Genomic DNA, 14,237 nt, shown 5'->3' with positions numbered 1-14,237 from the left:
TGTGTGTTTCCTCCTTTCACTGGACACCCATTCATTCTACATGGACTTTCTTTGATGGACTCTATTTATTTATTTATGCCTGCAGGATATGTAATCTTAGGACACTATTGATATTGATTATATTTGCTTGCGGGATGTATGACTACATTATCATTGCTGGTGCATTTTAATACATATACTATATATTATTACGTATACTCTATTACACTTTGCTTATGCTGGTTGATCCTAGCCTATTATCAATCTAGCGCAGCTCTTTCTATACATTATCTATTTAGTGACTCCCACTACAGCTGCTGCTCATTTTCTTTGGCTTAGCGCGGTTATTTATTTTTATACTACATGAACAATGACCTGAATATTTACCCAAAACATCACACAATGGTTAGATAACGAGGTGCAGCTGACTCATGGCTAATCCCATCTAGACAAGGTTATCATTCACATGCTAATTAACTCAGCGCACTTAAACCAGCTGGGATGACAAAACTGCCGGCAACAAAACTAAAACAAAATACAAATTTACACATTATCCTAAGTATAAACACAGAACTCCTTATTATACAGACAATGGCAAGAGACCCCAGTATGTACATGCTCACTGTTCTATCCTCTGTGATGGGAGACACTTTGGTTGGGGGGCCCGTGGAACCCAGCTTGCCTTAGAGAGGTTGGGAAATCCCTGTTTCAGCCCCCTAGGCCCCTCTTATGTGTAAATCATCCTGTGTCTATTAGGGGCACAGGGTGACCAAGAACCCCAGTCAGGTCTGCACTAATCAGACTCGCTGTACAACCACACAGGACCCAGCATTTCCTGTTACCCCATTTATCCTGGGTTCTATATGTGTGGTTTGGGTTAAAGAATCATGGGACTCTTTCAATTAGGACAGTTATATTTATGAGCAATATTTCTCAAGAAATACAGTATCTGACCGAAGTAAGTACACCCCTCACATTTTTGTAACTATGTGAGTAGGTACAGGAGAGGAGTGTGGAGGGTAGGACAGTGGGTGGCATAGAGAGGAGAGGAGTGTGGAGGGTAGGACAGTGGGTGGCATGGAGAGGAGTGTGGTGGGTAGGACAGTGGGTGGCATGCAGAGGAGAGAAGTGTGGAGGTATGACAGTGGGTGGCATGGAGAGGAGAGGAGTGTGGAGGTATGACAGTGGGCGGTATGGAGAGGAGTGTGGAGAGTAGGACAGTAGGTGGCATGGAGAGGAGAGGACTGTGGAGGGTAGGACAGTGGGCGGTATGGAGAGGAGTGTGGAGGGTAGGACAGTGGGTGGTATGGAGAGGAGTGTGGAGGGTAGGACAGTGGGTGGCATGGAGAGGAGAGGAGTGCGGAGGTATGACAGTGGGTGGCATGGAGAGGAGAGGAGTGTGGCGGTATGACAGTGGGCGGTATGGAGAGGAGTGTGGAGAGTAGGACAGTAGGTGGCATGGAGAGGAGAGGACTGTGGAGGGTAGGACAGTGGGCGGCATGGAGAGGAGTGTGGAGGGTAGGACAGTGGGTGGTATGGAGAGGAGTGTGGAGGATAGGACAGTGGATGGCATGGAGAGGAGAGGAGTGTGGAGGGTAGAACAGTGGGCGGTATGGAGAGGAGTGTGGAGGGTAGGACAGTGGGCGGTATGGAGAGGAGAGGAGTGTGGAGGGTAGGACAGTGGGTGGCATGGAGAGGAGAGGAGTGTGGAGGGTAGGACAGTGGGTGGCATGGAGAGGAGTGTGGTGGGTAGGACAGTGGGTGGCATGCAGAGGAGAGAAGTGTGGAGGTATGACAGTGGGTGGCATGGAGAGGAGAGGAGTGTGGAGGTATGACAGTGGGCGGTATGGAGAGGAGTGTGGAGAGTAGGACAGTAGGTGGCATGGAGAGGAGAGGACTGTGGAGGGTAGGACAGTGGGCGGTATGGAGAGGAGTGTGGAGGGTAGGACAGTGGGTGGTATGGAGAGGAGTGTGGAGGGTAGGACAGTGGGTGGCATGGAGAGGAGAGGAGTGCGGAGGTATGACAGTGGGTGGCATGGAGAGGAGAGGAGTGTGGCGGTATGACAGTGGGCGGTATGGAGAGGAGTGTGGAGAGTAGGACAGTAGGTGGCATGGAGAGGAGAGGACTGTGGAGGGTAGGACAGTGGGCGGCATGGAGAGGAGTGTGGAGGGTAGGACAGTGGGTGGTATGGAGAGGAGTGTGGAGGATAGGACAGTGGATGGCATGGAGAGGAGAGGAGTGTGGAGGGTAGAACAGTGGGCGGTATGGAGAGGAGTGTGGAGGGTAGGACAGTGGGCGGTATGGAGAGGAGAGGAGTGTGGAGGGTAGGACAGTGGGTGGCATGGAGAGGAGAGGAGTGTGGAGGGTAGAACAGTGGGCGGTATGGAGAGGAGTGTGGAGGGTAGGACAGTGGGTGGCATGGAGAGGAGAGGAGTGTGGAGGGTAGGACAGTGGGCGGCATGGAGAGGAGAGGAGATGTGTCAGTAACAGAGTGAGGTAGAGGCGACCTTCTTCTCGGAGTGACTCACCATATATCTGGCGAAGAGGGGTCGCGTTGAACATGTCTATGAATGGAGCCTTCTTCTCTACGTAGGTCTTGCGGCACCACCACATGAGGTATCTGTATGTAGGAGACACAGAATGTTACACATGTGGGGGAGGGGATCAGGGATCTTCTATAGAGGTGGGTTAGGGGCCACAGACGGGGGAGGTAGTCATAGTGATGAAGTACAAAGTATGTTTCCTCTATATTTTGATTATCGTGTGTATGATGGCCACTTCTCCTGAGGAAGGACAAAGTCTGTGCACCCTGACACCACACAGAGGGCGCCTAGACACCACACCCAGACACCACCACACAGGAGGGCCCAGACACCACCACACAGGAGGGCCCAGACACCACCACACAGGAGGGCCCAGACACCACCACACAGGAGGGCCCAGACACCACCACACAGAGGGGGCCCAGACACCACCACACAGAGGGGGCCCAGACCCCACCACACAGAGGGGGCCCAGACCCCACCACACAGAGGGGGCCCAGACCCCACCACACAGAGGGGGCCCAGACACCACCACACAGAGGGGGCCCAGACACCACCACACAGAGGGGGCCCAGACACCACCACACAGAGGGGGCCCAGACACCACCACACAGAAGGCGCCCAGACACCACCACACAGAGGGCGCCCAGACACCACCACACAGAGGGCGCCCAGACACCACACCCAGACACCACCACACAGGAGGGCCCAGACACCACCACACAGAGGGCCCAGACACCACACAGAGGACGCCCACACACCACACAGAGGGCACCCAGACACCACCACACAGGAGGGCCCAGACACCACCACACAGAGGGCCCAGACACCACACAGAGGACGCCCACACACCACACAGAGGGCACCCAGACACCACCACACAGGAGGGCCCAGACACCACCACACAGGAGGGCCCAGACACCACCACACAGGAGGGCCCAGACACCACCACACAGGAGGGCCCAGACACCACCACACAGGAGGGCCCACACACCACACAGAGGACGCCCACACACCACACAGAGGGCACCCAGACACCACCACACAGGAGGGCCCAGACACCACCACACAGGAGGGCCCAGACACCACCACACAGGAGGGGGCCCAGACACCACCACACAGAGGGGGCCCAGACACCACCACACAGAGGGGGCCCAGACACCACCACACAGAGGGGGCCCAGACACCACCACACAGAGGGGGCCCAGACACCACCACACAGAGGGGGCCCAGACACCACCACACAGAGGGGGCCCAGACACCACCACACAGAGGGGGCCCAGACACCACCACACAGAGGGGGCCCAGACACCACCACACAGAGGGGGCCCAGACACCACCACACAGAGGGCGCCCAGACACCACCACACAGAGGGCACCCAGACACCACCACACAGAGGGCACCCAGACACCACCACACAGAGGGCACCCAGACACCACCACACAGAGGGCACCCAGACACCACCACACAGGGGTCCCAGACACCACACAGGAGGGCACAGACACCACCACTATACAAATGATGCCAACACCATACAGAGTGCGCTGACACAATACACAGGACCCAGACTCCAGAGTATACAGACACTACGAGGGGTATACAGACACTATGTGGGGTATACAGACACTATGCGGGGTATAGACACTATGAGGAGTATACAGACACTATGCGGGGTATACAGACACTATGCGGGGTATAGACACTATGAGGAGTATACAGACACAATGCGGGGTATACAGACACTATGCGGGGTATAGACACTATGAGGAGTATACAGACACTATGCGGGGTATACAGACACTATGCGGGGTATAGACACTATGAGGAGTATACAGACACTATGCGGGGTATACAGACACTATGCGGGGTATAGACACTATGAGGAGTATACAGACACTATGCGGGGTATACAGACACTATGCTGGGTATACAGACACTATGCGGGGTATACAGACACTATGCGGGGTATACAGACACTATGCGGGGTATACAGACACTATGCGGGGTATACAGACACTATGCTGGGTATACAGACACTATGCTGGGTATACAGACACTATGCTGGGTATACAGACACTATGCGGGGTATACAGACACTATGCGGGGTATACAGACACTATGCGGGGTATACAGACACTATGCGGGGTATACAGACACTATGCTGGGTATACAGGCACTATGCGGGGTATACAGACACTATGCGGGGTATACAGGCACTATGCGGGGTATACAGGCACTATGCGGGGTATACAGGCACTATGCGGGGTATACAGGCACTATGCGGGGTATACAGGCACTATGCGGGGTATACAGACACTATGCGGGGTATACAGACACTATGCGGGGTATACAGACACTATGCGGGGTATACAGACACTATGCGGGGTATACAGACACTATGCTGGGTATACAGGCACTATGCGGGGTATACAGACACTATGCGGGGTATACAGGCACTATGCGGGGTATACAGGCACTATGCGGGGTATACAGGCACTATGCGGGGTATACAGGCACTATGCGGGGTATACAGACACTATGCGGGGTATACAGACACTATGCGGGGTATACAGGCACTATGCGGGGTATACAGACACTATGCGGGGTATACAGACACTATGCGGGGTATACAGGCACTATGCGGGGTATACAGGCACTATGCGGGGTATACAGACACTATGCGGGGTATACAGACACTATGCGGGGTATACAGACACTATGCGGGGTATACAGACACTATGCGGGGTATAGACACTATGAGGAGTATACAGACACTATGCGGGGTATACAGACATTATGCGAGGTATACAGACACTATGCGGGGTATACAGACACTATGCGGGGTATACAGACACTATGCGGGGTATACAGACACTATGCGGGGTATACAGACACTATGCGAGGTATACAGACACTATGCGAGGTATACAGACACTATGCGGGGTATACAGACACTATGCGAGGTATACAGACACTATGCGGGGTATACAGACACTATGCGGGGTATACAGACACTATGCGGGGTATACAGACACTATGCGGGGTATACAGACACTATGCGAGGTATACAGACACTATGCGAGGTATACAGACACTATGCGAGGTATACGGACACTATGCGAGGTATACGGACACTATGCGAGGTATACGGACACTATGCGAGGTATACAGACACTATGCGGGGTATAGACACTATGCGGGGTATACAGACACTATGCGGGGTATACAGACACTATGCGGGGTATACAGACACTATGCGGGGTATACAGACACTATGCGAGGTATACAGACGCTACGCGGGGTATACAGTCAGTGTACACAGCACACGGGTCTCTTACCTGAGCCCCATAGGTAGGTGGTGGAGAATGGTGGAGGGGGAGATGTTCTCCAGGTGGAAGGGTTTCCTCTTCTCCTCAAACTCATGTGCCAGGCAGATCCTCCACCCATGGCTGGGCACCCTGAACCCGGGCACTGCTCCCTGGTATCTCTCCATTAGAGTCTGGCTGCTGTCCATGTCTGAGTGTCACTAATAGACTGAGTGCCAGGAGATGTCACCTCTCTTCCGTCACACCCAGGAGAGCAAAGTCCTTCCTCCGAGTTCCTGCAACACAAATCATTATCAGTGCCACCATCCCATCCCTCTCCTCACCAACATGGAGTGTGTGTGCCTCCGTCCCATCCCTCTCCTCACCTACATGGAGTGTGTGCCTCCGTCCCATCCCTCTCCTCACCTACATGCAGTGTGTGCCTCCGTCCCATCCCTCTCCTCACCAACATGGAGTGTGTGCCTCTGTCCCATCCCTCTCCTCACCTACATGGAGTGTGTGCCTCCGTCCCATCCCTCTCCTCACCTACATGGAGTGAGTGTGCCTCCATTCCATCCCTCTCCTCACCTACATGGAGTGTGTGTGCCTCCATCCCATCCCTCTCCTCACCTACATGGAGTGTGTGCCTCCGTCCCATCCCTCTCCTCACCTACATGGAGTGTGTGCCTCCATCCCATCCCTCTCCTCACCTACATGGAGTGTGTGTGCCTCCATCCCATCCCTCTCCTCACCTACATGGAGTGTGTGCCTCCGTCCCATCCCTCTCCTCACCTACATGGAGTGTGTGTGCCTCCGTCCCATCCCTCTCCTCACCTACATGGAGTGTGTGCCTCCATCCCATCCCTCTCCTCACCTGCATGCAGTGTGTGCCTCCGTCCCATCCCTCTCCTCACCTACATGGAGTGTGTGTGCCTCCATCCCATCCCTCTCCTCACCTACATGGAGTGTGTGCCTCCGTCCCATCCCTCTCCTCACCTACATGGAGTGTGTGTGCCTCCGTCCCATCCCTCTCCTCACCTGCATGCAGTGTGTGCCTCCGTCCCATCCCTCTCCTCACCTACATGGAGTGTGTGCCTCCATCCCATCCCTCTCCTCACCTACATGGAGTGTGTGCCTCCGTCCCATCCCTCTACTCACCTACATGGAGTGTGTGTGCCTCCGTCCCATCCCTCTCCTCACCTACATGGAGTGTGTGTGCCTCCGTCCCATCCCTCTCCTCACCTGCATGCAGTGTGTGCCACCGTCCCATCCCTCTCCTCACCTACATGGAGTGTGTGCCTCCGTCCCATCCCTCTCCTCACCTACATGGAGTGTGTGTGCCACCGTCCCATCCCTCTCCTCACCTACATGGAGTGTGTGTGTCTCCGTCCCATCCCTCTCCTCACCTACATGGAGTGTGTGTGCCTCCGTCCCATCCCTCTCCTTACCTACATGGAGTGTGTGTGCCTCCGTCCCATCCCTCTCCTCACCTACATGGAGTGTGTGTGTCTCCGTCCCATCCCTCTCCTCACCTACATGGAGTGTGTGCCTCCGTCCCATCCCTCTCCTCACCTGCATGCAGTGTGTGCCTCCGTCCCATCCCTCTCCTCACCTACATGGAGTGTGTGCCTCCGTCCCATCCCTCTCCTCACCTTCATGGAGTGTGTGCCTCCATCCCATCCCTCTCCTCCCCTGCATGGAGTGAGTGTGCCTCCATTCCATCCCTCTCCTCACCTACATGGAGTGTGTGTGCCACCGTCCCATCCCTTTCCTCACCTACATGGAGTGTGTGTGCCTCCATCCCTCTCCTCACCTACATGGAGTGTGTGCCTCCATCCCATCCCTCTCCTCCCCTGCATGGAGTGTGTGTGCCACCGTCCCATCCCTCTCCTCACCTACATGGAGTGTGTGTGCCTCCATCCCATCCCTCACCTACATGGAGTGTGTGCCTCCGTCCCATCCCTCTCCTCACCTACATGGAGTGTGTGCCTCCATCCCATCCCTCTCCTCACCTACATGGAGTCTGTGCCTCCGTCCCATCCCTCTCCTCACCTACATGGAGTGTGTGCCTCCGTCCCATCCCTCTCCTCACCTACATGGAGTGTGTGTGCCTCCGTCCCATCCCTCTCCTCACCTGCATGCAGTGTGTGCCTCCGTCCCATCCCTCTCCTCACCTACATGGAGTGTGTGCCTCCATCCCATCCCTCTCCTCACCTACATGGAGTGTGTGCCTCCGTCCCATCCCTCTCCTCACCTACATGGAGTGTGTGCCTCCGTCCCATCCCTCTCCTCACCTACATGGAGTGTGTGCCTCCGTCCCATCCCTCTCCTCACCTACATGGAGTGTGTGTGCCTCCGTCCCATCCCTCTCCTCACCTTCATGGAGTGTGTGCCTCCATCCCATCCCTCTCCTCCCCTGCATGGAGTGTGTGTGCCACCGTCCCATCCCTTTCCTCACCTACATGGAGTGTGTGTGCCTCCATCCCTCTCCTCACCTACATGGAGTGTGTGTGCCTCCATCCCATCCCTCTCCTCCCCTGCATGGAGTGCGTGTGCCACCATCCCATCCCTCTCCTCACCTACATGGAGTGTGTGCCTCCGTCCCATCCCTCTCCTCACCTACATGGAGTGCGTGTGCCACCGTCCCATCCCTCTCCTCACCTGCATGGAGTGTGTGCCTCCGTCCCATCCCTCTCCTCACCTACATGGAGTGTGTGCCTCCATCTTATCCCTCTCCTCACCTACATGGAGTGTGTGCCTCCGTCCCATCCCTCTCCTCACCTACATGGAGTGTGTGTGCCTCCATCCCATCCCTCTCCTCACCTACATGGAGTGTGTGCCTCCGTCCCATCCCTCTCCTCCCCTGCATGGAGTGTGTGCCACCGTCCCATCCCTCTCCTCACCTGCATGGTGTGTGTGCGCCTCCATCCCATCCCTCACCTACATGGAGTGTGTGCCTCCGTCAGATCCCTCTCCTCACCTACATGGAGTGTGTGCCTCCGTCCCATCCCTCTCCTCCCCTGCATGGAGTGTGTGCCACCGTCCCATCCCTCTCCTCACCTGCATGGTGTGTGTGCGCCTCCATCCCATCCCTCACCTACATGGAGTGTGTGCCTCCGTCAGATCCCTCTCCTCACCTACATGGAGTGTGTGCCTCCATCCCATCCCTCTCCTTACCTACATGGAGTGTGTGCCTCCGTCCCATCCCTCTCCTCACCTACATGGAGTCTGTGCCTCCGTCCCATCCCTCTCCTCACCTACATGGAGTGTGTGTGCCTCCATCCCATCCCTCTCCTCACCTACATGGAGTGTGTGCCTCCGTCCCATCCCTCTCCTCACCTACATGGAGTGTGTGTGCCCCCGTCCCATCCCTCTCCTCACCTACATGGAGTGTGTGTGCCTTCGCCCCATCCCTCTCCTCACCTACATGGAGTGTGTGCCTTCGCCCCATCCCTCTCCTCACCTACATGGAGTGTGTGCCTCCGTCCCATCCCTCTCCTCACCTACATGGAGTGTGTGTGCCTCTGTCCCATCCCTCTCCTCACCTACATGGAGTGTGTGCCTCCGTCCCATCCCTCTCCTCACCTACATGGAGTGTGTGCCTCCGTCCCATCCCTCTCCTTACCTACATGGAGTGTGTGTGCCTCCATCCCATCCCTCTCCATACCTACATGGAGTGTGTGCCTCTGTCCCATCCCTCTCCTCACCTACATGGAGTGTGTGTCTCCGTCCCATCCCTCTCCTCACCTACATGGAGTGTGTGTGCCTCCGTCCCATCCCTCTCCTCACCTACATGGAGTGTGTATACTGGGAGTACACACTATGTTACCAAAAGTATTGGGACGCCTGCTTTTAAACACACATTATCTTTAATGGCATCCCAGTCTTAGTCTGTAGGGCTCAATATTGAGTTGGCTCCACCCTTTGCAGCTATAACAACTTCAACTCTTCTGGGAAGGCTGTCCACAAGGTTTAGGAGTGTGTCTATGCGCAGTGATGGCGAACGTTGGCACCCCAGATGTTTTGGAACTTTATTTCCCATGATGCTCAAGCACTCTGCCGTGTAGTTTAGCATCATGGGAAATGTAGTTGCAAAACATCTGGGGTACCAAGGTTTGCCATCACTGCATGGGAATGTTTCACCATTCTTCCAGATACGCATTTGTGAGGTCAGTACCTCCCCCCCCCACCTGTCACTGAGTGTATAATACAGACGAGCCAACCCAGAGAACAACTCATGACTCACCACGCATGACACAGATAATGACATCCTTCTCCATAGACATGTTACCTCTAATAACCATCCACTTAGCTCCTCCCCTCATTAAATCCTGGATCTGTGTCAGACATGTGTAGTGTCATCTACAAACAATGCACCGCATTTCACACACCAACCAAGAGAAACTGTCCAAGACAAGAACCTTCTCCTCCTCTCCAGTATATGACCAGTCCCCATCTGCATCTCCATTCCATCTACTACCAGTCCCCATCTGCATCTCCATTCTCCAGTCTACGACCAGTCCCCCATTGCCTCTCCAGTCTATGTCCAATCCTGCTCTACCTATCCATCAAGTCTATGACCAGTCCCCCTCTGCCTCTCCATGACCAGTCCCTTTATGCCTTTCCATCCAATCTATGACCAGTGCCTCTTCATTCTCCAGTCTACGACCCCCCTCTGCCTTTCCATTTTCCACTCTATGACCAGTCCCCCTCTGCTTTTCCATTCTCCAGTATATGACCAGTCCCTCTCTGCCTCTCCATCCAGTCTATGACCAGTCCCTCTCTGCCTCTGCATTATCCAGTCTATGACCAGTCCGCCTTTGCCTCTCTAGCCTATGTCCAGTCCTGCTCTACCTCTCTATCAAGTCTATGACCAGTCACACTTTGCCTCTCCACCCAATCTATGACAAGTCTCTCTCTGCGTCTCCATTCTCTAGTCTACGACCAGTCCCCCTTTGCCTCTCCAGGCAATGACCAGTCCCTCTCCGATTCTCCATTTTCTAGTATATGACCAGTCTCCATCTGCCTCTCCATCCTCAAACCTATGACCAGTCCCCCTCTGCCTCTCCATTCTCCAGTCTAGGATCAGTCCCCCTTTGCCTCTCCATTATGTCTACAACCAGTCCTCCTCTGCCTCTCCATTCAGTGTATGTCTATTCATTCTCTACCTCTCTAGTCAGTCTTCTCTGTCTCGCCATCCTCCCAGTCCACAGGTGTACTCCTCACCTGTCACTGAGTGTATAATACACAGAGTATACTCCTCACCTGTCACTGAGTGTATAATACACACGAGCCAACCCAGAGAACAACTCATGACTCACCGCGCATGGCACAGATAATGACACCCTTCTCCATAGACATGTTACCTCAAATAACCATCCACTTAGCTCCTCCCCTCATTAAATCCTGGATCTGTGTCAGACATGTGTAGTGTCATCTACAAACAATGCACCGCATTTCACTCACCAACCAAGAGAAAATGTCCAAGACTAGAACCTTCTCCTCCTCTCCAGTCTATGACCAGTCCCCCTCTGCATCTCCATTCCATCTACGACTAGTCCTTCTCCGCCTCTCCATCCTCCAGTCTATGACCAGTCCCTCTCTGCCTCTCCATCCAATCTATGACAAGTCCCTCTCTGTCTCTCCATTAGTGATGGAAGAACATCGGCCGGGGCGGTTCGCGAACGTCAGCCGTGAATTTTCGCAAATGTCCGGGAACCGCAAGTTCGCGGCAGGCCCCATTGACTTTAATGGGAGGCGAAAAACCTTTAGGTCATATTTGCAGCCACAAAAGACATACTAGCTGTGCACAAATAGTCCCAGCACATGGACAATGTCACAACAGAAGTATTGCAATTGGAAAAGTTGCCCTAATTTTTTTTTTTTTTTTCCCAGCAAAAAAACTTTTTTTTTTTTTTTTTATAAATCAGCCAGAACTGGCAGTAGCTGGCAAATACATGTCAAATACATATAGGGTCCATTCACACATCTGTAAAATGGGTCCGCATCCATTCCACAATTTGGCAGAATGTTTACAGACCCATTGATTTTCAATTCCAGTCGGAAAAATTAGGCATTCACAGGATACAGAGGTAAGTGTCAGCCATTCCAGGCCCCAAAAATTAGCCCACATGGGTTTACCTGACAGCTAAGAACTTTGTATTCTGAGGCTGAAGGTACATTAGGCATTCCCAGGATAAATAGTAAGTGTCGGCCATTCCAGGCCCCAAAAATTAGCCCACATGGGTTTACCTGACAGCTAAGAACTTAGTATTTGGTGGCTGGAGGTACATTAGGCATTCACAGAAAAAATAATTGTCGGCCATGAAAGGCCCCAAAAATTTGGTGTTCAATGGACATGAAATGCCTTTTATGCCGCTGTATTTACCGAAGACAAGGACCATGAATTGTTGTGGGTGGATGGCGGTCTGGCAGATATTTGTGACCTGTCATGAGGAATTTCAATGAAACATGGTCTACTGGTCACATGTGTTGAATTCCTCAGAGATCCATGCCTCATTCATTTTTATAAATGTGAGGTAGTCAACACTGTCATGCGCTAGGCGAGTGCGTTTATCGGTCACGATCCCCCCTGCTGCGCCAAACGTCCTTTCGGACAAGACACTGGACAGGGGGGCAAGCCAACAGTTCCATTGCAAATTGTGCAAGCTCTGGCCAGAGGTCAAACCTGCCCACCCAGTAGTCCAGGGGTTCATCACTCCTCAGAGCGTTCACATCGGCCATTAACCTGATGTAGTCGGACACCTGTCAGTCTAGGTGTTCCCTGATGCTGGATCCGGAGTACAGCTGTCGATGGGTCGGCTGAAAGAATGAGCTCATATCTGAAGTGACCAGCACATCTTCAAACCGCCCTCTTCTTGCAGGCGCTGTTGGATTGGTACCCGCAACTGTCTCTCTGTGACTGGAAATTCCTCTGCCAGCGCACGGAAAAGCAAAATGCAGCATTTCACGCAGCAAGGCCTGGAAGTGCTGCATTCTGACCGCCCTCTGTGATTGTGGTAACATTTCCGCCATTTTTTGTTTGTACCGGGGGTCAAAGTACGTTGCCACCCAGTACTGGTCCTTGGCCTTTATGCTTTTTATACGGGGGTCCCCCTTAAAACACTGGAGCATGAAGGCCCCCATTCGCACTAAACTGGAAGCGGTATAGTGGCCTGCTTCCAGCTCATCATCCAGGATAATGTCGTCCTCGTTCTCCTCCCCCCATCCACGGACAACACCAGGGATCCCAGACAGGTTTAAAGCATGCTCTTCTTGCTCCTCCTCATCCGCCCCGGCACCATCCTCCTCTGACTCCTCTTCAGACTCCTGTTGTTGACTTGTCTCAGATGGAGTAGCACCCCCTGGGAATCCATCCAACATTGCGACTTCCTCATCTTCCTGCTCCTGCTCCTCGACGGCTTGATCAATGACACGAGGCAATGCACGCTCCAGAAAGAAGGCGTAAGGTACGATGTCACTGATGGCGCCCTGGCCGTGACTGACCTGTTTGGTGATCTCATCGAATGGCCGCAGAAGTCTGCATGCGTCCCGCATGAGCAGCCACTGGCGAGGTGAAAAAACCCAAGCTCCCCAGAACCTGTCCTGCCGCAGAGTTCGAACAGGAAGTCGTTAACTACACGTTTCTGCTGGAGCAGCCTATCAAGCAAATGCAATGTTGAGTTCCATCGCGTCGGGCAGTCACAAATAAGACGCCTGATGGGCAGGTTGTGTCGCCGCTGAATGTCAGCAAGGCGAGCCATGGCTGTGTAAGATCTTCTGAAATGGCCCGAGATTTTCCTGGCCTGCCGCAAGATGTCCTGGACCCCAGGGTATTTGGCAACGAATCGCTGCACAACCAAGTTCAGGACGTGTGCCATGCATGGCACGTGTGTAATTATGCCCTGTTTCAGAGCGCTCAGCAAATTGGCACCTTTGTCGCACACCACTTTACCAACTGCCAAATTGAGCGGTGTCAGCCACTGATCTGCCTGTGAACGCAAAGCTGAAAGGAGTGCAGGACCAGTGTGGCTCTTGGCTTCCAGGCACAACAGACGCAGCACAGCATGGCAACGTCTCACCTGGCATGTGGAATAGGTTCTGGGGATCTTGGGCGGCGCAGGAGAAGAGACGGTAGCAGCGGAAAGGAGGAGTCAGCCGAGGAGGAGAGGGAGGATGGAGGAGAAGAGGCAGGCCTGCATGCAATCCATTGCGGTACAACCAAATCTACATGGGTGCCACAGGTAACATGCTTGAGGGCCGTCAGAAGGTTTACCAGCCAGTGGACAGTAAAAGTGATATACCTTCCCTGCCCGTGTTTGCTAGACCATGTGTCTGTGGTCAGATGTATCTTGGCACCGACACTGTGTGCCAGAGATATATTCACATGCCGCTAAACATGGCCATAC

At 53.8% G+C, this 14,237-nt stretch overlaps 3 protein-coding genes across 3 annotated transcripts in view; all 3 read right to left on the bottom strand.

Annotated features, from left to right (window-relative positions):
- Positions 1-14,237, bottom strand: part of LOC309550973 (uncharacterized protein) — a gene marked incomplete at both ends in the record, with an annotated part of 360,984 nt that overhangs the window by 139,231 nt on the left and 207,516 nt on the right. The gene's annotated exons all lie outside the window — the stretch shown is intronic.
- TLN1 (talin 1) overlaps positions 1-14,237 on the bottom strand; it is a 510,560-nt gene that overhangs the window by 325,712 nt on the left and 170,611 nt on the right. The gene's annotated exons all lie outside the window — the stretch shown is intronic.
- Positions 1-14,237, bottom strand: part of GBA2 (glucosylceramidase beta 2) — a 138,940-nt gene that overhangs the window by 54,375 nt on the left and 70,328 nt on the right. Inside the window, exons 3-4 of the mRNA XM_082266298.1 lie at positions 5,863-6,125; positions 2,509-2,600 (exon numbers count right to left, since the gene is read on the bottom strand). Of these exons, the coding sequence (XP_082122424.1) occupies positions 2,509-2,600; positions 5,863-6,038 (268 nt within the window). The 5' untranslated portion in view covers positions 6,039-6,125. The remainder of the gene's footprint in view (positions 1-2,508; positions 2,601-5,862; positions 6,126-14,237) is intronic.

This window comes from Pelophylax lessonae (assembly GCF_965119305.1).
Source record: "Pelophylax lessonae genome assembly, chromosome: 1".
NCBI lineage: Eukaryota > Metazoa > Chordata > Amphibia > Anura > Ranidae > Pelophylax > Pelophylax lessonae.
Note: the sequence above shows the minus strand (reverse complement) of the source record. Positions and strands in the feature narration are given on the sequence as shown.